This window comes from Conger conger, chromosome 10, assembly GCF_963514075.1.
Source record: "Conger conger chromosome 10, fConCon1.1, whole genome shotgun sequence".
NCBI classification, from domain to species: domain Eukaryota; kingdom Metazoa; phylum Chordata; class Actinopteri; order Anguilliformes; family Congridae; genus Conger; species Conger conger.
In genome coordinates, this window is record NC_083769.1 from 17,402,505 (window position 1) to 17,429,345 (window position 26,841).

Here is a 26,841-nt window from a genome sequence, read left to right on the forward strand (position 1 = left end):
TAAGTGCTGACTCAATCACACCACTGAACGATGTCGACATTTGAATAAACCACTTTTAGGATATGAGATTAGTAATGCAGTTTTAGATTCAGCTTTCTTTCAAACCTATTAAAACAAAAACTACGATGATTGACAACTCGGGAGAATTTAAGAAATAAATTGAACAAACATTCGAGAAGATGTGCGCATACGGACAAAATTGTAGTGCTTCCACCCCTATATTCTCTCAATTTTCAATGCCTGGCTTGAGTGCCTTCTTGTTTCTTGACCCCCTGGTCAGTCAGGAAGAGAACACACATTCTCCCCAGAATCCTGCAACACCAAATGGCTGCTTCTTTTCACACCACAGTCAGTTAGTGGAAGACACTTCCGGTGCAGAGACTGCAGGTGTCTGATTGAACAGAGGGGGGAGCTGGAGCTGACACGTATAACCTGTCAACAGAAGTCCCTTCCCCCATGGGCATCGCTAAATCCACCTTTTCCCCACCTTGAGGGGCTGATGGCAATGGAGGATGTGGTCTGGATCCATACCAAACCGTCTGTATGGTACAAACAGAGGAGTCACACAGAAAACAAGCTACCTACTGTTTAAGCTAAAAGTCCAGGCACAATAAAGGCAACAAGTCACACTGCAAACAAGAACCACTGTGATTAACAAGTGATCATATTCTTTTTTTAATCTCTGTATTAAATATCTGCAGTTGCTAGAGCTAGCGTTCATGGGCTTATTAAGGGTTAAACCTTAGAGCTATAGAATGTGAGTTCAAAGTAATAATTTAGCATTCACCCAAGGTTGATTCCAATACCACACCAGCATCAAAAACAGTTCTCACAAACATTTTATCCCACTATGGGTAGTGTCCAAACAACAGGTGACAAGCCTCCCAAAATTGACAAATATTCATGAAGAAGAATATTGTATTGTTATATTGTATTATTACAATATCTGGTTATCCTTAAGTCTGTTGGTACAGTATGAGGGTGGATGGACTGTTCTTCTCAGTATGTGCTCGTATGCCCTCATGCATGATTCCAATGTTGATATCAAGGACCACATCCTCTTAAAGCCCAGAGGATGACTCAGGAGGGAGGATGTGCTTGTGCCAAGGGTTTCAGTGCATCGAATCCTGACTGTGCCCACATATCACAACAAACCTTATTCCACCCCGGCTGATATGCCTGTTTGTCATAGAGCCACAGAAAAGACATTTATGCAACTGTAAAAAATTTTTTTTTTTAAATAAAATAAAAAACATTTATGTAAAATTTGAAGATTTTCTGTGCATTGTAGAAAAATATTGGGGATTATAGATTTAATAAACATAACTACTGTATGTGTGGCAACACTTCACAATAAGGTCACCTGTAGTTAGCAACAAACCACTGAGAATTTAATCTGTACAGCTTTGTTTATGTATTTGTACACAATTAATGTTAAAAACTATTATGTACTGTCAATTCATATTGGAATGAAAATTCCAATCCATGTGTCAATGGATAACTAATTCAAAATTTATTTTACGATTTGCTAATTTATGAATATTCATGTAAATAATAACATAAGTAAATGTACTAATGAATGATGTACTACTAACTAATGAAAATGTAATACCATGTTTAATTGATTAATGTTAACTACATTAATTAATGCCAATTCATGCAATCTTATTGTAAAGTGGGTTTATCCAGGGAATGACTGCATGAACTAGCGTGTGTGATGCTACAATATCATATTCATAGAGACCACGGCCTGTGTTTATAGAGTAGGAGCACTGACCTAGGATGAGGGTTCCCCTGCCTATATACTTAGCAGACGCTTTATGAATACGTGGCTAGGAACCTGAAGCAAGGTCAGTGCAGTTCAGCAGGTTAATAATGCATTCCCAGGCGAGGAGGGGTCCGTGTAAGAAACTGTACAAAGGCAGCCTGAAGTGCATGTGAAACAGGTATGGCTGGTGTTGAGCTGATTTGATAAGTACTATAAAAACACCCAGACTTTGGCAAGTCTCAATATGACTTTGGTGGTCAGAAACATCTTTTTTAGTTCTCAAAGAACACTCAGACTGAACAACATATTATTTAATGACTAAATTCATTTCCACATAACCTAAAGTAAATAAGCATCAGCCAAGAAGGTAAACAATTATCCAGAATAAATGAGAAGGACATTTAAATATAGCAAGGCATAGGCAAGGTATGAATTTAAAGCTAGTCTTCACCACAGAGGTAAGATAAGATGTTCCCCATTCAAGTCAAATATAAACAGAATACAAAGAGTATTTATTCTCTGCAACAGGAATGACTGTAGAAACTGTATGTACTAGGTGCTTGTACATACTTTTTTTGTACATTTGAAATTTCACAACTGACACATACAAAGAGGTTATTAAGTGATTGTAATTGGCTTGGTGGGTTGTCAATCATGATCATACGTTTTGGCTAAATTGCACGCATTACGTGCGTGACACATCAACAATCTCATAGCAGGTGCTGATGAGGTCTGAAACACAGAATTTGTGTACGCATAAAACACTTTCATGTCAAACGCAGTGGAACCTTGTGTTGAAACACTGCATTCATTTAGCACATGCTCTCATCCAGAGCAACTTTAGTATAACACAGTATAACATAGAATAGGCAAATGCAGAGGTATACACTCAATGTCTGTCTGCCAAGTTAAAACTGGACTCATATGTGAATATTAATCAAAATATAAATAATCTGTCACATGTAAAAGAGGACGACAGAGGAATGAGAAATGAAGGAGACCCTTTTCAAAAGAGATAAGAACAATGTAGTCAGACTTGATGCCTCAAAGCTAGAGCAAATTAGATAGTCTAATTAAGAGATCACAACAAAAGACTGACAACATGAATCGCACCCACACATCAGAGCAGGAGGTGATTGGAACTCGGAGGGTTTTCAGTCGCTTAACAACATGGAAGTGTTGATTATTTGTTTGAAATTAGGCACTCTCTTGCAGGCTTTAAATACTGAACGTTAAAGCACGTTCTGTTCTTGGTTCTTGTTGATGCTCAGAAAAGATGTCCACAGCGAACAGCTCTCATGGTACAAAGTGCTCTGCACAGCAGGAACTGAATCGAGGCTTAATGTGCAAACAGGATTCAGACTCCAAGACTGCTTGGAAATTTAATAAGGGACCAAGTAATGCTGCTGCCAGTCTATTGTTGAGTGATAAAAACTATTCACTTTGCCCTTAAAGCTCAGAAGCTTGAGTGTTTACAACAAGATGTTATAAACAAGATGGGGCTGTGTGTTGTATGTCATCATGACATTCGTTTTCATGACTTTGTTTCATCACACTGTCAAGAAGCAAACGGGGTAAGCTGTCCCTCCTTCCTGATTTTTACACTGTATTACCACAGTAATACTTGAATAACGTACACGTGTAATAATAAAAGATATTTAACCATGAACAGTGGCCCAACCTGTCGGGGCCCGGTGCAAATTATATTCTGGGGCCCCCTCCCCTTCAGTAACATACTTGCAGTGAGCATGCACCAGCAATTCAGAACCACAGACAGTTGCACAGGGATAAGAGCTAGCCAGTCCTCCGAATAGATAGCTGTAATGTTACTAACAGATAGGAGACAACATCAATATATTACATTACTCTTTCTGACTAATGTTGCCTTAACGGCAAAAAAAATAAAATGCTTTTAAAAGGACATCCAGCGCAACCTGCGCTCAGTGAAATCATCCACCAAGCTCTACAGGTCCAAATTCCTGGCTCTGTCAATTTAACATTTGGCTATGTCATTAATTTAAGTATGGATAACCCACTTAGTCTCTCGTCTCATTCTGCTCCTGAAGCATTTCTTGATAAGTTTTTTGTTTTGAGAACGAGCATTTACCTGTGGCGGCTGGAAGTATGGTGCAATTCAGAATCAATGCACTGCACACATCGCCAAAGGCAGTATCAGATCTACATTTGGTAGTTTTGTCAGTTTTTCCAGTTCCTCCTTTTCACATTTATTTTTGTGTACCACATTAATATTCAAGCATTCGCTCCACTTTTATTTGCATCTTTTGCTGATGTACAGGAAGGCAATAAATATCCAAACAACGTTTCTTAGTCTTCCCACCAGTATTACCTTCTTGGTTTTAATAAAACTACGATGAATAATCAAAGATTCAAACCATGTCGTCGAACTTGGCTTAGGCCATAATGATTGTACGGTATTTCAAATGGTAGCATTAGTTTTCAGCAAGTGTTTAAAAACAAGGAAGAGCAACATGTAGGAATTAACTACGCGCAGTAAGAGCCGATACTCGGAATGAGAATTCCCCTGCCTGTAAGAGTTAAATGGGTCAGGGAGCCGTGATGCAGAGGGGGCCCGATGCAGCCACAACCCGGCAGCCTGTGAGTCATCACGGAGGTGAAGCGGAGGGAAGCCATTATCCCAGTCATTCTACGGAGCTGAGACACCGGGTCATGTTTCAGACATGAACGTCCGGAGACTCGTCTTAATGGCGCTTGTATTTAAGTAGTATATTCAGACGTATATTTACCTCAGTAGCGTATTCCCACAACCTTTCAGCATATTCACACGCCATTCAGCTATTGTCATTAGGAAAGTAATCAAAAAAGATACACTGCAGACAAAAGGTGAGCCGGAGTGTTTTTAGAGTACCGTTTTTACGCAAGATGAGCAGCTGTGTTAGCAACAGGGATCAGCTGCTGTCAGCACCAAATATGAAAAGCAGTGTTACCAGGCGACTACTGTAGCTGCCATACAGAGGAGGAGTGTTCAGGAGGGATGAGCAATGCCCTGGAGGGAGCATGGTTTGCTCAGTCAAGAAGTGAGTTGAAAAATGGAGGTCAACTTGGCCCCGTTTTTGCTCATGCGGAGTGGGTGGATGTTAGAATGGATGGCACTGCTTGTTGGGTCGGCCGACCAATCACAATCAAAACTTTTTCTGAATCATTTCATTATGTTTGGGGGGGTGTAGAGTCATCCGTTTCATGGAATTCTATCATGAGCACACAGCCGAGCCCTACAAACATAGCAAAGGGCTCGTAATATCCACTTTGCTAGTAGCGCTTCATCCGAAAATGCTCCCAGCTCCTGTCAACATATTGTACTTGGGGGAAAAACTGAATAAGGTTCACGAGAAAACTAAACCGCGCCTGCCAACACTAACTGACTGTCTGGGACTTAAGGGTTTTCACATTGTGGCATGAAAAAATATTTTTTGGAACTCTTTTTGAAGTCTTTGTGAAAATGTACAACCTCCTTCCCTGACATTTGCCTTATTATTTTAGCATTGAAACAGATTGTTGACATTAAAAGGTGCAAAAACAAAAAGACTTATGCATTAAAACATCCCATTTGTTGATAATGTGTTGTGAATTGCACAATGCCAGAGAATACATTTGATAAATTAACAATACATTCCAAGTTGCTTCTAAGAAAGTTTATCAGCCCTTTCATTTGCCGCCAGTAATATCCATCAGTTGGAACTCTGCAGGTTGTTAGCTATATATTGTTGAACACTACACGGATAGTGTTAACAATTTCTAATGAATGTTTAAGTGTTCTTATCCATTTGTAGCATCAGTCATCCCTAAACTCAGACCAGACAGGCTAAATAAATAAATAAAGTAAATAATATCTAATTGACATACTAGCTCACTAAGTGCACACAGACATCATGCTCATCAAAATATTTTCCCTTTTTTTTGGTCACACTCACCAGAATACAAGCAAAAGTGACATGGCTGTTCCAACTTTTCTGGGAACTTTTCAATAGAAGCTTGATGTGTTATCAAATGAAGCTGTGAATAATTTGAACAGAGCTGTAGTTCCAGAAACACTGCCAAGTGTATTCAGCATTCTCTGAACGATGCCACAGCCACAGCATTCAGCCATTTATAAATAAATGTCACACTGACACAGATGAACAGAAATTCAGTGCTAATCATCTAGAATTATTCCAAGATATACAGTACATGCGGTTTCATCAGAAATGAGTTGTTTTGCGGAATGGTCATTCTGGAACATTCTGAGAAAATCATTCCCACCTACTTTTTACAGAGAATCCTTTCTGTTTATCGAGAGAAAAAATATTTCATGGAGATTTGTATTGCCTAATATTCAAATTACCCCAGGTTTGGCTGTCCATGTAATAATTACACACCAACAAGTTATACAACATTGGGCCAATGTTGCCAGTTCCCATTACCATTTATTATGCTCGCAATTAAGAAATGTTAGTTGTCAGCTACCTTGTTGCAATGATCTCCTGGCTGATATTAAGTCGTTCCTAGCATGCCCGTGGTTAACAAGATGTTAATAGTTAATCTTTCCCTCATAGGAGAGCATGCAGATGTTCTCCACATACCTCTACATGAACATATTTCAGTAAATTATCTGACAAAAATGCAATTTATTTTTTCTCTGGCTCATTCATTGTTTTTTGCTGCTTTTCTGAAGAACACATTAACTGTGAAATGCACACAGCTTGACTTGTAATGTTGAATGAATACAGAAGTATGTGCATCTGATAAATCCATCAGTGTTACCAGTATTACTAGTTCCACTGCCAGTTAAAAAATAATAATTCAATGGAGGGTTTTTAGGCACTTCTATTGTAGTTGCACCATCTACAATGCTTGGGTCAATATTTCACAGTAATTCTAATGCAAGCATGAAATGCCTTCAGTAAACAGTTTGATAGTCACGTCTCGGTTTGTCTTTTTAAAAGGCATGCTTCTAATGCTTGAGCAGCGATTACACACCAGTCTATAAACAGCTTGTCTATTGTGCGGTGATATGCACAAACTGAGATTTTATTTCTGAAATTGGGAACCATGCTGTCCTTTATAGAACAAAATTCCCCACTTATAGTCTCTGGGTGACATTCAAAAGCATTTACCAAATATCAGTGCTGTACATGACTTCAACTATACTGATTTGCGCAGTTAAGCTACTGGAAAACTATTCCAGAAGACACAAAAATACACTTTAAAAGTAATTATTTATTAGACATATGGTAGGTACGACATAATCGCAGTAACATGATGATCGAACATAAGCAAACGAGAATGGGTATATGTTGGAGTTACCTAATCAGGTCATGGCAAATTGCCAATAATGTTAACAGAACATAAGCAGTAAGCTAACATTAGCCAACCTGGACTTGAGGCCACTTCATTAAAATGCGGAATCAAAAGTTTGGAATTATTATCTGGAAACTTTTCCTGTCCAAGCCATGGTGAAGTCTGCTTGCTGGCAAGCTATATAATTTAGAATAGTACATGACGTAGCTTCATACCTAAACAACTGTTCATATCACTTAACTTGCCAGGGAAACAGCAATAAGGAAGCTAGACAACAATCAAACTGATCAACTATCACTTTGAAATAATATATTCCTGCAAATTTCCTATTAAATTTCTTTCAGACCCTTCTAAAGTAAGACATTCTATCCCCGAGTTAGATTGACTGGAGTTGTATGTTGCGGACGAAAACATTTTTATCAGCTGGCTAGCACCCTCTCCCTTCTCTGAGATATTAGTACCTGGAATGAAATTAAATGCAATGTGACTTTGTAGCCATCTTTGACTAGTTCAACCAATCGATTTGGACCAGCAAAATGTTTGCTACAAAGCAGGAAAGCCATTCCAGGCAGTGAAAAATATTGAGTACGTGGCACTTCAATGTACTGTATATTGGGCGGGGGGGGGGGGTTTAACATTTTCACAGCTTTTCATATGAAATGTAACTATCGGTAATCGAGTTTCAAAATACCATCAGGGAAGTATTATTTGGCCTTCAAAAGTGTGATATTCCTCAATCAATGGGGAGCCCCAATGTTTGGCCCTCACAGCACAGACAGGCACAGCACAGGCTTACTTTCAGGGCTGCACAGATTAGGTTGGCGGAGGGTGTGCTTCCCAGTTAAATATGCATATCTATAAGCTTAACAGCAGCACAGTAGGCTTCTTTTTCCTCATCATCGCCTTGTCCCCACGGTGTGTTCCTGTTCACTGTGCTACAGCGCCACTCATGCTCAAATGATAGCAATCCAATGCGCTCAATGCTTTTGAAATAGGCTTTATTATTGTTGGCACTGGTCATATTTTTGGCAATGGAAGCAACATGGACAATTATCAAGGTGTCAATTATCAAGGTCTACATTGGGCTATACAGAATATATTTTAGATTTACCAAAAATGTAAAAAGTAGTAACAAAATAATAACATCATCTAATTCTTTGTATCAATTAATTAATTGATACAATTAATTCAGTCAAAGTAGTAGTTCACTGAAGGCATAGAAAATAGAGGTGGGTAGTCCCTACATTTCTTCAATGTTTTTTTTTTCTCTCTCTCTCTCTCTCTCTCTCTCTCTCTCAAAAGTATATCCATGGTTATTACTCCAAGAAATATGTAAAATATCCGAAAGATCTGAGGGGTCAAAAAAGAGAGCAATTTCCGCCACGGAATTAATTAATGCAAGGACAAATCAGCTTTAGAGAAAATTGTGAAAAGTCCCATCCCAAGTTGGGGTTCACAACAACTGCATGCTTTAGATGGGAGCAAGTTTGAGGGAGCAGCAAAGTAAAGCAAGAACAGTAGTGACTACTCTTGTAAAACAAATTTTAGAATTAATTTGCGATTCTTCACCAATCTTTAACAGTTCTAAAACCACCTCAAGTTGGCAGTCCGCTGCTCTATAAGGTCCATATTTATGGTATTATGCATCATGCCTGTTAAGCCTCACAACCACTACTCATTATAGGAGCATCACAACAAGTCATTGGGTATCAATCAAGTGTGAATTGTGTATCTGAAACCATTAGTTATTTGGGGTAAGTAGTTGAGTGGGGAGGTATAGTTAAATACGTTGTTGGATAATGATTGTATGGCACATGACCTATTCAAATATTTCAATAGAATAAGTCAGGCCTGAATGTTGAACAGACCTCATTATCTAACCCATGGAATGCCAGGTGTTTAGCTCAATGTGCCATGACAGACAGAAACATGCCACTGAATAAGAAAGTTTTTGTTGTGTAATTGAAAAAAACAAAAACAATTAGAAATACATGTTGTTGTTGTTGTTGGAAACATGATTCACTGACTTGATCAGAATCCTGTACAAATTCATACTTATGTGTTTTCATAGTATATTTGTTCCACTCTACAGTGTTTACTCTACCTTAAGCGATAATGTTGCTTAATAACCAAAGTGGCACCTCAATATTAAAACGGTTCTTTTTGCATTTCATTTTCTCACTACAGTCTGACACATTTCTACTACTTTATATTATCACTTCAGCAGTAATTAATTATTTCATTGAACAATAAAGACTGAATCATTGTATCAGAACCCAATAACCTTTTACAGTTGACTTGTGTAACTTACTTGGGAACAATGCTTAGTACTAGGAATGCTACGACTGTACAAACTTGGAACAAAAATAAGAATTATTTAAGAATTTCCCTTGCAAAAGTGAGGTGATTAAGCGGAGCACGTGTGAAGCAGCATGATTCTGAGAAGTGCATTTCAGATGTAAAATAACACAGCTGTTCATAACAGCCTATGTACTTCTTTTGAGTTTAAAATGACAGAAAGTACCCTTTATGAAGTGAACAGTACCGTTAATACCCAATTTATTTGCCCTAGTTTAATTGTTGTCTTGTGAGAAATGAAAGCCCACTCCACAAGATACAATTACTGTTCATGTTATATACAATTTTGGATTGGTGTACACATTTGTATCTGCCCCTTACCCTAGCAACTGCAAATACACCAAATACACTTGCTTCAAAGGGAACGCCGATAACTGCCGGTGCACGAAGTCTAGCTGTGCAAATCCCCCAAAACAAAACACACCTCCCCTTGAGAAAAGCACTCACCGTCTCTGCAAAGCCGCATGGCTTCCCGATTTCCCCCCCACTCTTTCAAACTTTCTTCCGATTCTGCACCTAAGAAAGCGATGGGATAAAGCCAAATAAATAGTTAGCTACACTTGCAGGAGCTGTGCTACTAGTAGCAATTCTCATATTCAAAAAGCTGCATGCACGCAAAAAACCTCGAGATCTTCCGTTTCCGCAAATCGCAACACACGTCATTTTATTTTTTTGAAATGTGAACTCCTCACCGTCGTTCCCGTGGAGCTTAGCAGCAACGACCCAGTTGCTCCAGGGCTGTCCCAACATTATTTCTGGACTGGGCAGAGATCTGCGCTCCCCTACAGTCGCCATTGCTGTGACACTCTCTCCCTGCTGGATCTGCTGCTGCTTTGGTTGCCTGGTCGCTTTGCGCTGCTCCGCTCTGACGTCATCTTCGGCCCTTTCCGACATTCTTTCCGCTACAATGTAACAGCAGTCAGCGTTTAAGGTGGTTAAACAACATTTCAGCATTACCTGACGCTTTACTACTCCCCGTGTCACCTATACCCGGTTTCCAAGATATGTGTTGAAGCCAGAGGGTAGTCTGAACCAGTGAGCAACTGTTGACGAAATAAATATAGCGGAGATTTATTCAACGGCGCCGTCATCTGATACGTATATTCTGAGCGATACAGGCACAGATTTAGGAGATAAAACTTTAAGGAGGCACCAAACTAACAACTTCACTGATGTGCGCAAGAAACCTGAGGAATTCTCAGGATTCGTTTGCGAGAAACCCCTGCTTCACATCCAACGTCTACAGGTGGTGTATTGGCTACTAGTTATGCGTGAAATGTAATATGCATGATGTAATAAGATTCAGCGATTTATTCACTAAGCATTCTTGCATAACGCATTATAATGGTACCATGCTCCAGAATTACAAGCATGTTTAGTTTTGTCATTGACCAAAAACGCCAATAACGGTACCATGCTTTGTGGATACTGTATGTGGTAACTTTAATCACCAAACCGAAAATTCTAACATTAATATCCGTCTGCACTAGCGGCTAATTATATATGACAAGACTGAATCAGTAGTATGGTTATCATCCAATACGACGAGGATATAGTCTATTAAAGCTTTTTTACGTAAACTGTTTTTACTTTTCGCCATGAGCACCGAGTGCCTGCTTCCTTAAGCCTACACTTTTCCGCACGTCTGTCGCGTTACTCCAGTCACAGCTTTTGCGTCAGTACAGTGAATTTACGATGCAAATACATCAAGGAATTTACTCACTGCGTGAGGACAAGTAAGGCGTGCACATATTATGTATTCCGGAACCTATGTTTCAGTTGTATGACAGAATACCCTAACGGACTACATTTTAAAAGTTTGCCATAACAATTTTATATTTGCTTACCAATAACACGGAACTTGCACACTCAAGCTGCATAGTAGCCATTTTCATTAGTTTCATGAAGTTAAGCAGCCTATAATAGCATACTAATGGGACAATTAATACATTTATTTTTAAAGCAAGTCGTGTACTTCAATTAGGTTAGTACAATGAGTCATATCCAATGGGCTCCAGAATTATCGGCACCCTTAATACAAATTTAGAAAAAAGGCACATCATAAACATGGATAATGATCAATATTTTATGTTCAAACATATGGGGAAATTATATAGTTTTATTTCAATTCTTTTACTCTCATGTTTGTGTTTTTTACTTTCAAATTTTTCTTCTGAAAACTAATATTGGCACCCGTGACAATTATTGTAAATAAAACCAAACGAAGTGAAATTGGCAATATATTGTGTCATCATTCCATTACTTCCTGTTTCACTAGAGTATGAAAATGAGGTATAAGCGTGCAAAATCCCTTTGTCAACCATAAACATGCAAAATCCCTTTGTCAACCATCAGCATGGGAAAATCCATATAACTGTCAATTCAGAGCACTTTAACATATGGAATGGTTGCAAACTTGCCAGGAAGAAGCATGCATATTATCCCCACAGACGGTAAGGAAAAGGGTGAGGGCGGCAAGTAACCCAAGGATTGCAGTTTAAGAATGACAGAGATTGGTTGTATCTTGGGGTCACAAGTCTCATAAAATTGCACCTCCATACAAACAAACTCTTTGGAAGGGTGGCACGAAGACAGCCTTTACTGAGCACAATAAACAAAACAAGCATCTTGAGTTTCGCCAAACCTTGGAATTATGACAGGAACAAAGTGCTATGGTCAGATTGGTCAATGGCCATACACACCATCGACATGTTTGGCGGCAAAATGGAATGCATACAAGAAGCACCTCATCCCTACTGTCAAATATGAGTCAGTGGTCATTGGTGTTTCAGAGATGTTTTGCTGCCAGAGGTCCAGGGGCACTATTTAAGAGCAATGGCACAATTATTTCAACAAAGTACCAGGAAATCTTGGCAGAAACTCTGGTTGCCTCTGTTAGGAAGCTGAGACATGGTCATTGGTAGATTGTCCAGCAGGACAATGACTCCAAGCATACATCAAAATCCACACAGAAATGGTTAAGTAAAAACAACAGCCATGTTCTGCAATGGCCATCCCAATCTCCAGACTAAAATCCCATCAAAAACCCATGGTCTGAACTGAAGGGGAGTATCCCAAGGATATCAATGCACTAATGTGTGAGCTTATACAAGTGTCAGATGAAGATGTAATTGAGCTACGAAAGGCCCACATGCATAAAATGTTGTGTTTTTCAGCTTTTCATATCATCCTGGAGCTTTCGATTATGTTCCAAACTGATTCAAGTAAAACAACTGCCATTTCAGTCAAAGTGTGCAAATTTTAGGGTCTAACTGCTATTTTTCTGAGCTGTTTGCAAAACGCTTTCCCATGTGACATGACGTATGTTTTTGGATGACGTTGCTAAATGTTAGCACAAGGAGCTGACAACAGGTCTGTGGTTTTAAAGAAAACCTAAGGTAGATAAGATTTCAGTCAATCTAACTCTCTCTCCATCTCCCTCCCACCCCTCCACCTCCCACTTTGCAAAATAATTGGATGGACTTCCAAGAGTTTGTTTAGCAGTAATTAAAGCCAAAGGAGGCTATTTTGAGGAAGGTCGTGTCTAAGATTATTTGTGACGTAAAACCCATCTTTCTGTTATTGGGGGTAGAAATGGAATGAAAATGTTGGTACGTTTGTCTACTATTCAATACAGGCACATGCAAATTAGCTGAATTATTCTCTGCCTAAAGTAAAAAAAACACGGCCTAATACTTTTGGCATGTACTGTACATCAACAGTGGTTCCCTCACAGATTAGATCACAGAACAGTGAGTCATAAATGAACACAAGATGTCTTCAGTCGTCATTCATCAGATTATCATGAGATGTAGCTAAAATGTCAGGTGCTGTAAATGACTGGGCAGATTCATTAATAAGAGCAGCAGTTGGCGTGAAATACAGAAACAAATACTGACCTCTTTGTCCACCCCAGACAAAGGCTCTTGCTTTCTCTCTCTGTTTAACGTCTTTTTCCATTAATCCTCTGATGGATCACCTCCTTTTGAAAGAATAGCACAAATTTGTTAAAAAGGCAGCATCATAAATTGTGTCATTTGCCAATTTTTTATAGCACAAAACATCATGCTTATGTGGGTATTATAGATTTATAGCAAATGGAACATTGATATGGACTTGTGGTTAAGTCTCACAGCCTGCTGTGATTTTACAAACTATTTTGAACTTGCTTGAGGCTGCCATGGGGTCTAGATCAGTGGTCACACTCCTTAATGTGTTTTCACCTCAATAGCAACAACCAATTCAGACCCAAGAAATCAGGTGAGGTGAGGTAACGGTGTAATTAACTGCTTTAATTGATCAATTAAGTGCTGCGTATCACCAAAAGCCAGCACACCCTGCGGCTCTCCAGGACCAGGAGTGAAGATCACTGGTCTAGATTAAAGCTCACCTGATCATAATTTGAAGCCTATTGGTGCATTGAAAGCATGCAGAGGAGGGAGACAAACCCTTTTTGGCTTGCAGCTAATGTGCTTGTTGCTGCAATACATAGGCCTTCCATGGGGAAAGCCTGAAGAATGCACCCTCATCACATTGGTCAAATAAAATACGAGCCCTGCCATCAATCAATTCATAAACAGAGTATTTCTGACAAAGCAGGGGCTGCATTCAGCTTTACAGTTTTTATGGTGCCATTTTTCTGAAAATGTGCAGATTTCATATAATCTATCTTTAGATGAGTCTGAGACACCAGGGAAGTGTGAGTGGAATTCCAGTTTCTGGAGTATTCTGTCCACCTGTGGGCCAGACCTGGGTCAAATACAGTACGTAATTGTTTTGGATTCAAATACTTTTCTGCGCTTGAATGATCTGACCAAGAGGACCGGAAGGTGCACTATTTGAGAGTGTTTAATAGGTTCCAATACACCAGACAAGCTCAGTAAAGTGTAGAAAAGTATTTGAATTCAAGACAATTATGTATTTGACCTAGGTTGTGAAACTAAACACATTTTTATTTAAAAATAGTTGAGCTACTCCTGTACTGGTTGTGCTTGCAGAATGCAGAGTAAATTTATACTGCCATTGGGACTGTGAATACATGTGAAGAGTCAGACTGAGGAAATCCATTATTCTTCCAGAGCTATTATGACATAGTGCCCTCCAGTATTATTGGCACCCCTGATTAAAATGACCAAAAAGCTGGATAAAATTCCTGTTATTGTTCGTCAAATATTTTGTTTACTCAGCAATATCATAAAATTGTATCATCCTATTGTGATACAATTGCTCAAAGAAAAAGCCTTTAATATGAAAACATTTCGATAGAGAAAAAGATGTCACAGGGTCATGCCATGTCAAATCAACCCAGTGGATTGTGACACCCACTGATGCTATAGTTGGAAAATGATATGGTAAGCATCAGTGTTGCCGAGTAGTTTAACTACATGTAGATGTAATTTAATTACATTTTGCAGCAGTTTGCTGTACATACAAATTTGTGTTGTGGTTGTAGTAGTTGAGGTGTAATTAACTACAGGAACTTCCAACTACTTTTGGCCTTCATTTTTTTTTCCACCCCAAACCTCTTCGACCAAATACTGCTTTCTCCATCTTTCCCTCTAATCTGGATTGGTGAGAAGCAGTCTCCTCCACTATAGTTGCCAACAGTCAACTCCCAGTTGCCACACATTTCATGCTCCGCACTGAGCTATATAGTGGTTCTCCTCATGTGCAAAAAGAAACATTGCATTGCCCAAAACCAAAAAAACATGAAAATTATTATTTTTAAAATTTTTATTTTTACATTACATACAGTCAGGTCCATAAATATTGGGACAATTGGCTGCTCAGATGTTCCAAGGCCAGGTGTCAACTCTTTATTTCCTTCTCCCCCGACACCCAAGTCACCACTCAGATCTCTGCCTGCTTGGCTGATATCTCTGCGTGGATGACTTCCCACCACCTGAAGCTCAACCTTGCCAAAACTGAGCTTCTCTACATCCCTGCTATGTCCTCTCTGTCAATCGACCTCTCACTGACTGTTGAGGACTTTGTAGTTTCCTCCTCCCGTACGGCAAAGAATCTTGGGGTGACGGCTTGATAACTGCCTCACCCTGGCTCCACAAGTATCCTCCACTGCCAGAACCTGCAGATTCTTTCTGTATAATATACGCCGTATCCGTCATCTCCTGACGGAGAAAGCCACCCAGCTCCTAGTCCAGGCACTCGTCATTTCCCACCTGGATTACTGCAACTCCCTCCTAGCCGGTCTCCCAGCCTGTGCCATCAAGCCCCTCCAGCTGGTCCAGAATGCTGCAGCCCGCCTGATCACCAGTCAGCCCAGGTCGGCTCATGTCACCCCGCTTCTCATTGACCTCCACTGGCTTCCTATTGCCGCACGCATCCGTTTCAAGGCCCTAGTGTTGGCATTTCAGGCTGCTAAGGGGACTGCCCCACCTTACATACAATCCTTGATCACTCCCTACTCCCCAGCCAGACCACTCCGGTCTGCCAGCTCTGGTCGCCTTATGGTTCCCTCTCTATGTGCACCTGGCGGTCGAGCTGCACGTTCACGCCTGTTTTCCGTTCTGGTTCCTCAGTGGTGGAATGACTTGCCTACCACTGTCAGGACAGCAGAATCCCTCCCCCTATTTCGACGCAGACTCAAAACCCACCTTTTCAAACTCTACCTTAGTCCTCCCTCCTGATTTCCCCCGCCCCTCCTTTCTGATATCCCTAACCTTGTCTAACCCCCCCCCCCACCCCAAAAAAAATGGCGACTATGTTTAGAACAGCATTCCATGTGTATTTTCCTAGTTCTGGATGTAATGCTTTGATTTATGGTAGAACCTATGCACTTGTAAGTCGCTTTGGATTAAAAGCGTCTGCCAAATGACTAAAATGTAAATGTAAAATGTAAACATCGACACAATTCTCCTCTTTATGGCTCTATACACCACCACAATGGATTTGAAATGAAACGAACAAGATATGATTTAACTGCAGACTTTCAGCTTTAATTTGAGGGTATTTACATCCAAATCAGGTGAACAGTGTAGGAATTACAACAGTTTCTATATGTGCCTCCCACTTTTTAAGGGACCAAAAGTAATGGGACAATTGGCTGCTCAGCTGTTCCATGGCCAGGTGTGTGTTATTCCCTCATTATCTAATTTACAAGGAGCAGATAAACGTGTGCTATTTGCATTTGGAATCTGTTGCCGTCAACTCTCAATATGAGATCCAAAGAGCTGTCACTATCAGTGAAGCAAGCCATCATTAGGCTGAAAAATCTAGACAAACCCATCAGAGCGATAGCAAAAACATCAGGTGTGGCCAAATCAACTGTTTGGAACATTCTTCAAAGGAAAGAACGCACCGGTGAGCTCAGCAACACCAAAAGACCACGGAAAACAACTGTGGTGGATGACAGAATAATTATTTCCCTGGTGAAGAAAAACCCCTTCACAACAGTTGGCCAGATCAAGAACACTCTCCAGGAGGTAGGTGTATGTGTGTCAAAGTCAACAATCAAGAGAAGACTTCACCAGAGTGAATACAGAGGGTTCACCACAAGATGTAAATCATTGGTGAGCCTCAAAAACAGGAAGACCAGATTAGAGTTTGCCAATCTAAAAAAGCCTTTACAGTTCTGGAACAACATCCTATGGACAGATGAGACAAAGATGAACTTGTACCAGAATGATGGGAAGAGAAGAGTATGGAGAAGGAAAGGAAATGCTCATGATCCAAAACATACCATCTCATCAGTGAAGCATGGTGGTGGTAGTGTCATGGCATGGGCATGTATGGCTGCCAATGGAACCCTGTATTTAACCCTGTATGGCTGCCAATGGAATCCCTTGTATTTATTGATGATGTGACTGCTGACAAAAGCAGCAGGATGAATTCTGAAGTGTTTCGGGCAATATTATCTGCTCATATTCAGCCAAATGCTTCAGAACTCATTGGACGGCGCTTCACAGTGCAGATGGACAATGACCCGAAGCATACTGCGAAAGCAACCAAAGAGGTCAATCACCTGACCTGAATCCGATTGAACATGCATTTCACTTGCTGAAGATAAAACTGAAGGGAAAATGCCCCAAGAACAAGCAGGAACTGAAGACAGTTGCAGTAGAGGCCTGGCAGAGCATCACCAGGGATGAAACCCAGCGTCTGGTGATGTCTATGCGTTCCAGACTTCAGGCTGTAATTGACTGTAAAGGATTTGCAACCAAGTATTAAAAAGTGAAAGTTTGACTTATGATTGTTAGTTTGTCCCATTACTTTTGGTCCCTTAAAAAGTGGGAGGCACATATACAAACAGTTGTAATTCCTACACCGTTCACCTGATTTACCCTCAAATTAAAGATGAAAGTCTGTAGTTAAAGCACATCTTGTTCGTTTCATTTCAAATCCATTGTGGTGGTGTATAGAGCCAAAAAGATGAGAATTGTGTCGATGTCCCAATATTTATGGACCTGACTGTACATAGTACATTTCCTACTTATGCCTTTAGTTTTGACAACACTGGTTGCAATTTTTAATTGAACAAAAAATGATTTAGTCTCTGAGATACTTGAGCTAAATCCATCCACATAGCCCAAAACCCCACACAAATAACACCCTTGTGGATGGTATACAATGTATAGAATGTCAGTTCTCTACGTGGGACAAGACATGAAGTTGAAGCTTGAAATATTGTTAATTCATCCGATGTATGTATGTGAATTCACTAATAATTAATTCACTCCAGATTAGGCTTGCCCCAGTGTGGCTATTTTGACGCTGGTGTTACCCCACCAGTTACAGATCCTGGAGCCCCTGTACCAGGAGGTAGATACTGATGTTAAAGGTGGTATTTCAACTTTGTTTTTTGTGAAAATATTGTTTGCTAGCAAAGGTCAGTCAATTTGAGCCAACTCCATCTTGTTTTCGGATTTCTTTCTCAATCAAAGCCATCAATCAAACCTCATAATTTATCTAAACAACATATAATCTCCTCTACTCATTCTTAAATGTTTTACAGAGCCCACATTTTCCAGTTATTTTCTATATAACATAGCATATTGTTTGGGATAAAACTGAGATGGTCATTTTTTTCCTGTCAAAAGATAATTTCACCAAATAATATGTTGCAAAATCAAGTTTGTCCACTAGGTGGTACAGTTTTGTGAACAGTTTCAATTTTCATTTCCATAGAAATAGACGCATTTGATTGATTTATTGTCCACTTTCACATATATGCATATCGGTTGGACTTTGGGAGGTTTGATGCCATGTTAAGGTTAAACATACTTGTGGGTATGGCTTTCACAAATGCCCAAATTAAAATTATCTTGAAAGGACCAGGTATTCTGTACATTCTATTGCACACTTTGTGTCACCAAATGCTCAGAGTGTTCAGATTCTACTAATCCCTACTTGTAACTATCATTATTAGTATTAGTATTAGTATTAGTAGTAGTAGTAGTAGTAGTAGTTTAATAATTAGTTAAACAGCTATAAGAAATATGATTTTTTTTTTTTTTTGCTGCTTTTCAGGAACATTAAACATTTCTTAAACACAACAATACAATAACATCTTGCGAATTCAATGATTCTGTTGATATACCATCAAATGAAAGGTAGAGTAAGAGTCCACGGTTCATAGAGCTAGCACTTGAGAATTTGACAAGACCATCACAGTGCCAGTTGTTAACTTCAATCCAAACAGTATACTACAGAAGGCATGCCCTGTTCCACCAGATGATTTCAAACATTTAAGGTTCAAAAAGTACTTACGTACTTATATATGTAAAATAGCGTTCGAAATGGCTTACTGTAATTATAACTTTGTAGCACAACCTGTAATTCAAAATGCTTTGCTGGAATTTTTGCTGATGTGAGCAATTTGTGTACATTTTTACTTTATTTTAATGATGCCAATCTAATCAAATTTAAACAATGTGCCAGACGTTTCAAAAATTCGGTGGCAACTCCTGTTGTGTGTCGAATATCGAGAAAAGTTTAACAGTATTACATTGTCCTTTCAGATAATACCTTGCTATCTAGCTAACACCAAGACTATACCAACACCATTGCACTTGCTAACTAGCTAGCAAGCTACAGCACAGTAATCAATCGTAGCTGCAAACAGCAAAATCTTTTTGTTCTTACCTGATTGCAGGACCTATTTATAAATAATGATGGCTAAGCCCTCGCAGGTTCAAATGTTCTGAATATGGCTGAGATTCAATGGCTGACAGATATCGTGAATGAAGACCTAACTGAAGCAGTGTTCACTCTCTGAGATCTCTACCAGGTGCTTCCATGCCTGTTTACCAGACTGCATTCTGGGACATAGACGTAATTTACCGCACGCATTTCACGTCGGCGTTCATCCAGGTTGGGCAAAGGACGGGGACGAGGAAATAAACGCCATTTTGGCTCACTTATGGCGCCGTGTGGGTAAGAGAGCCAAAATGAAATTAGAGTCAAAATGGAGTCAAATGAGCCAGTTTCATAACAGTTTCATGTTGTCTCACATATCGTCGCTAGCGATTTGGAACCGGCGAGGGTGGGAGGGGACAGAGAGCGAAGCCCCCGGAAGTGCGCATGCTGGGAGCATGCTGCCCATGAAACTCAATGTAGAAAATCAAGCTGATTTGACCAAAGAAAACGTCATCTGAAGCATACATGATACATGATGAATAAATTATTTAGCTCTCATTTGAATGTACTTGTATTGTAAGTTGTCCTGAAAAATAAGTTGAATTAAAGGGGACTGTAATGTGGTACTTTTGATAAGCAACGTTTACTTACAACTTCAGTTGATTTTCAGGTGAAAGAAAGAAAGCACATTATGGGTAGTTATGTTATAGCAGTCTTTACAGTAACATGGTTAAAAAAAATAATTTAAAAAAATCGGCATTTTCATGCTTTGGGCAAAAGATGCTAAACTAGTGCTAATCTAGTCGTGTGTGTGTGTGTGTGTGTGTGTGTGTGTGTATGGGCATGTGGATTCATATACTGTAAAAGTGACTGATTGCTCAGATTTTGCAGGCCTGATTAATTCTTGTTGAGGCGAGAAGCATGAATGCCCACTTTGAGAAAAGGCCAGGGAAGAAACTGTGAAAAGCTGTCTACACTCGTCAGTCCCAGATGTTTTCTGTGGAGTGAGCTCAAAATCACTGCTTTTTCAAACAGGTATACTTGTTAGAGAGTACACTTTGTATCTTTATACTCTAAGTATCTATCTATCTATCTATCTATCTATCTATCTATCTATCTATCTATCTAAGATGCGTTTTAGAACAGGATTATTCAGCTGATGGCCCAGGGGCCAAATGTGGCCATTTCGCTTGGCTCTTTGAACAATGACAGGGAAAAAATATTATTCAAATGTAGAATATATTGTCATGCCCAGTTCTGGCACAGTATCATAGCATCAACCACCATGACAGAATAATAGGTACAAGCTGTGCATATATTAAGAAGGCATTTATGTGATTACACATGCCCAATTTATAAACAAGCTGTCCCTCAGGAAGAAGTTGAAGTTGTTCATGAACCCTTACATAGCATGTAATGCACTTGCACAGGTCAACCAGAGAAAAAAATCGGTTTAGGGACTGCAGTATGTTGCGTGGTGTTAAGACACTGTTCCAGTGTATGGATGGGTCCCTCAGTCTTGTACTGTGCTTGTACTGTACCCACGCTTAGCCGATACCGACTGTGCCCAGCAGCCCTGTTGTTCAGCACATAATTAGCTGAGGAACATTGCCTCCTCCACACAAGCCACACAGTGCTACAGGAGAGCTGTCTATAGGCCACAGAGTTATTTGCCTGAGTTTGGATAGTGCGCTTGTTTAGAATGGACACTGATAGATACTCTATGTGGATTACATAATTTTTATCTGTCTTTGCTAAAAAGTTTAGTAAACTATGCCAGCCTAAAAAGTTGCTTATGAGAGTAGCTTACCTCTTTAACTCTTCAAGGAAGAAAAGTGCTCTGTTTCTCATACTGTAAGAAAATATTGCCCATTTAATGAAGGGAAGACACACGCTTATTACTGGTATTCCCTCATGTTGCATAAAGTGTGATAGAGATAGTTGTATTGGCTTTCCTTTATATGGAAATACAGAAGCTGTCCATGAGTCTGAGAAGCAATACAGAGAGTTTACAATTTCTTATTCTCAGGAACATTGCAAATGAATATTCAAAGATTCCACTAGAGGGTGATGCTCACACTATAAAAGTACTCATGTAATTTCACCTTGAATTTCCAAAGGATACACAAGCCCTAAGGGTAATGCTATTCTGAAATTTCTCCCTGCATGCAGTGAATATTAATATGGATAACTGTACTTTTAGGTTGTTGACACCTCGACAACTGTGTTTTTCTATTTAAAACGGACTTTGCATGTGTTCTCAATGCAATTGTCCGCTTACAACATGACTGCAATTTTGTGGTGAACATGTATGAACTATGTATTTCAGATCAACCCTTTTAATCATAGGCTTCCGCACTACTTACAGCAATACTTCCTATTACTCCCAATCAATATACTGCCAGTTCACAAAAATTAACAACCACAAAATTTCACAGCATAGTTCAGATGGATTCACTCAGTAATTTTGGTCCGAAATATAGATGGATGTCTTCAAAGGCTTTGACATAACAATTTTGTACATTGTTTCACACTATGATTTACAAACCACTGAAAGGGCTATATTAAAATGGAAGGTGACCTTTCTTTCATGACTTGTCCATGAAAGACTACTATGGACTATCCTTACATCTACTACTGCATGCAAATATCAAATGTTGAGGAGATATTTGACAGCATTTGAAGTGAATTCTCAAAAGTGAAAAATGAATTTCCTCTCTCCCTGTTCAGCCCTGATGCAGGCCTGTGTTATAAAAATGTATTACAGCAAGCCTCTAAATACTTTCATCTCTTTGTTTTTCTAGAATATCTGTACCACAGCTCTCACAGGTCCCAAAATGAACTGTTCTCAGTACCTGAAGTGCCATAAAGCTTTTTCGTTGAAACACATGCTTTCCAGTAAAGACTAATCCCTCTGAGCCTGCTGAAAAATATTAGGACAGGGAAGGAGGGAGTGTTTTTCATAATGGCAGTGTTACTTTTAGAATAAAATATATGGTATAAATGCATTATAAGGCTGAGAAATAAGAAAACTGTCAGAGACATAGGCCAAACAATGGGCTTTCCAAAATAAACTGTTGAGAACAGTATTTCATTTGCATGTATTTTCTAACTAATAACTGAAAGTCATCAGCTTGATTTACTGATCATTAAATAAACAACATTCCTTGATCCTAAATTTTTTGCTTTTTGGTAAATGGATTAAATACTTGCTTTGCTGTCTGTTAGCACTGTCAGTTAGCACTTCTATCTTACATACATCTCTTGTCATTATGGCATCATTTCCGTCATTATTTCTTTATTATGGCTTGTTATGGGTGTGATGTTATGTATGTATGCCGGGAATTTGTGATATAACAATGATACACCCATTTTGTGGAGTCTGACTTGGGCACAGCCCAACTTTTGTGGGCTGTAATTCCCCTTCCCTCCTGCAGATGGCAGTAGTGTTATTTTCTAACTGTAAGCATTTACTATCCTTTCCTTACACTCAAGTAACCTGACTGACATACAGAAGCATACAGAAAATAGGACATTTCACAGAAAGCATTGCATTGTTTTATTATGACATTTAAAAGGACAAGATCCTGTATAACTCATGCTTTAATACTGTGATTCACAATTCAAGGTAAAATGAAATAAAATCTCAGCACTGTCATTTATTTGTTCAATATTTGAAGATGGACGTCACTTTGAAAGTCATTTTGTTTTTTTACACTGAAAGCACACTGGTGCTAGTGAGCAACAGCCCTGAACAAGACCAGGAAGTGAGCTTCAAAAATTAAGCCAACTTATTTTTCAGTCTTAGTCTTACATCCATCCATTATCTGAACCCGCTTATCCTGAACAGGGTCGCAGGGGGGCTGGAGCCTATCCCAGCATACATTGGGCGAAAGGCAGGAATACACCCTGGACAGGTCGCCAGTCCATCGCAGGGCACACACACCATTCACTCACACACTCATACCTATGGGCAATTTAGACTCTCCAATCAGCCTAACCTGCATGTCTTTGGACTGTGGGAGGAATCTGGAGTACCCGGAGGAAACCCACACAGACATGGGGAGAACATGCAAACTCCGCACAGAGAGGCCCCGGCCGACGGGGATTCGAACCCAGGACCTCCTTGCTGTGAGGCGGCAGTGCTACCCACTGCACCATCCGTGCCGCCCTTAGTCTTACAGTGGAATGAAAATCTGTTGAGTGTTTCATGAGCATAATGAAATCATATCAAACAGTGCCTCATCCATTTCCTCTTGCATGCCTGGTAAATGACAGCACGCTGCAACAATAAATTCCAATGATTTTCAAAAAACCTTTCATCATCTACTGGACCATTTTAAGAGAGTATGATTCAGCTTTCCCCCAAATATACAGTGGGCTCCAGAATTATTGCCACCCTTAAAAAAAATGGAGAAAAATTTTTATATAACAAAGGACATTGGGAATGATCTATGTTTTATGTTCAAACATACAGAAAAATGATATAGTTTTAGTTCAATATTTTACTTTCATGTTTAAATGTTTGTTATTTAGTAATCCTTTTTTTTCTGAAAACTCCAGGTGCCAAAATCATTGGCACCCCTAGCAATTATTGCAAATAAAATCAAACAAAGTGAAAGTTAATCTCAGTTAAAATGAACCATATTGTGTCATTCCATCACTACCTGTTTCACTAGTTGTCAACCATCAGCATGGGAAAAGCCAAGTCGGCTAATGGGTACAAACAATACATAAACGGTTAAACATACCACTTAGCACTGTAAGGGCAGTAATAAAAAGGCATAAATATGGAATGGTTGCAAACTTGCCAGGAAGAAGATGCAAGTGCATATTATCCCCACTGACAGCAAGAAAGATGGTAAGGGAGGCCATAAGCAACCCAAGGATCGCAGTTTAAGAATTGCAGAGATTGGTTGTGCCTTGGGGGTCACCAAGTCACACATAACATAAAATAAAAAAACAAACATAAAATGGCAAACTCTTTGGTAGATACACAAATAATTATAACATAGTTATTTTGTTTTCACTGCTGCCTGCTGCCATGATTTAACACAATTACCTGCAATAAATAAGTAGCCGTATGTGCTCACGTATATGGGAAACTTCTAACTTCATTCATTTGTGTAATTTCTAAACACATTTGTAATACATTTTTGGTGCTCAATTCTGCTTAATTTAGATGTTCCAGCTTGTGTTATAGGATTTGATGGTTCTGCTGAATTATTGGGATGCATTGACTGCATGGTGAAGCTTTGAGTTTGTAATATTAGCCAGTGAATATTGAATGTTATTGTTTGTGTCATTGGTTGAATTCAGAACTGTTACTGAGAACTTGATGTTTAAACCAAAATGTGATTTTGATTTTACCCCCATTATTAACCTAAACACCTGGCTGTGCATTACAAACATTTGCATTGCACCACCTCAAAATGTACTTGCACACACAAGTGTGTGATTTCCTACACACACACACACACACACACACACGCACAAACACACACACACACACACACACACACACACACACACACACACACACACACATACATATTTATTTATCATAATATCACTCTGTAAAGCATTTGAATTAAAATAAATTGACAAATTGTAATGGTCCATACCCTTTGGTAGGAACATGTAGACTATCTATTATCCCTCATAAATAGTTCAGTAACCTATAATGCAATGCTGGACAAAACTGTATCTTCATTTTCTAGACAATGTGGACAGTTATCTTGGTCTGATGAAGTGAATGTGAGGGGTCCCCCCTACTGGGAGAACCTGTTGGGCTGGACCTCGGTGATGGAATGTCCTGCCTTGGACAAGAGAGACCGAGGTGAGACTGGGCACTGATCTTTTGGGTTCTCCAGTGACGCAAGAGGATCAGTGCTACAGATGGATTTTTGGAGTGGGCTTTGTGGACTGGCTCATGGACTGAATCTGGATTTGGATTTGGCAATAGACGATGCCCATAGTGGGCTTTAGAAGGGCTTGTTGTTATGTCTAGGCCTTGTGCCCAGTGGTGGGCTTGTATTGTTTTGTTGAGAAGCACTACATGATTTAACAACCAAAAAAACTAATAAGATACACTTTCAGAGGCTCTCTGCGATTGGCTAAGGAACAATACAACAGTTATGAAAATAATCTAGAGCTATATAGCTGACGTTGAGAAAGGCAACGTCTCAGCCAAGGTAATGGTTTGGTAGTTATACCTGATCCCGTTCAACTGTCGCATTTGCTACCTGGTAGAGAACGCAAACTTGTGAGAAATCTGTGCTTCTTGTTCCAGCGAGTCGGCCAGCAGGCTTCTCTCAGGCGAGGGTGTCCTGAACGAGCATTACCACCCAACATATCACCGCTGTGAGGCTTTCTAATGTAGAAGGTGACACTACGGGAATGTGTTTCTGCCATTCTGCCTATTACTGCAGAACAGAATGGAGTGTGTCATCTACCTCTGCATGATTGCACAGAAGCTGGAGTCGCCGGGAATAGGCTGAAATCCCCAGGCTGACCCGAAAAGATGTCCCTTTAAAAGAAAGATAATTTACTGCAGGTGATTTCTGGTTAGCTCCTAACTGTGTGCGCTGTCCTTTTATGCAGCTCACTGAAAACTCAGAACAGATTCTGTGGGAGTAGAGAGAATAAGAGACTCTTTGAGAAGATTTACCATGTCTCCTCAAAAATGAATGCAGAAGTAATGAAACAAGGGATAACTCCCATACATTTGTATAAGTTCTACAAGTTTTCTGAGGGAACAAAATTCTGCATTTCAGTGAAACACCTTCAGTTAAGTGACTGTGAATCATAGGAAAAAATAAATGCACAGAATATTTCATGACTTCCTTAAGAGTTAGCCAGGAAGTGATATTTACAGGAAAATGCGGATTAATAGATAAGTCACGTGAAAGGTTGGTCACCAAGTGCGTGCCATGGAATCATGTCTACCAGAATTGATCACCATAACAAAACTGTTTCTGCAAACCTAAACAAAACCAGTAAACCAAAAATACCATTACTTAACAAAAGTAGAGAGTTGAGATTCAAGTGAGGTGGGTGTGCTTTGGTCTTTTCTTTCTATGAAGAACATACTACACTTTACCAGACTAATATAAAAATATGTGAAGGCAGAAACATTGCAGTTCAGAGTAATATAAAATTGTAATAGAGTTCAGCTTCATCAGTTTATGTTTAGGATTCTCTATGGCGCAGTTTATTTAATGAGGTTAGAAGTTTGGTCTTTATCTGACTCAAACACAAAAATCTCAAAAGTGGCATGTTACCTAATTAACCTTTTGCCACCA

General features: G+C 39.5%; 1 protein-coding gene across 2 annotated transcripts in view; it reads right to left on the minus strand.

The window, feature by feature from the left end:
• The window catches only part of LOC133138791 (ataxin-7-like), a 40,013-nt gene extending 20,323 nt beyond the window's left edge, over positions 1 to 19,690 (minus strand). For both annotated transcript variants that reach the window (XM_061257827.1, XM_061257826.1), the window contains exons 1-4: positions 19,544 to 19,690; positions 13,342 to 13,424; positions 10,135 to 10,344; positions 9,890 to 9,958 (exon numbers count right to left, since the gene is read on the minus strand). In XM_061257827.1, the coding sequence (XP_061113811.1) occupies positions 9,890 to 9,958; positions 10,135 to 10,344; positions 13,342 to 13,402 (340 nt within the window). In that variant the 5' untranslated portion in view covers positions 13,403 to 13,424; positions 19,544 to 19,690. The remainder of the gene's footprint in view (positions 1 to 9,889; positions 9,959 to 10,134; positions 10,345 to 13,341; positions 13,425 to 19,543) is intronic.
• Positions 19,691 to 26,841: the final 7,151 nt, after the last annotated feature.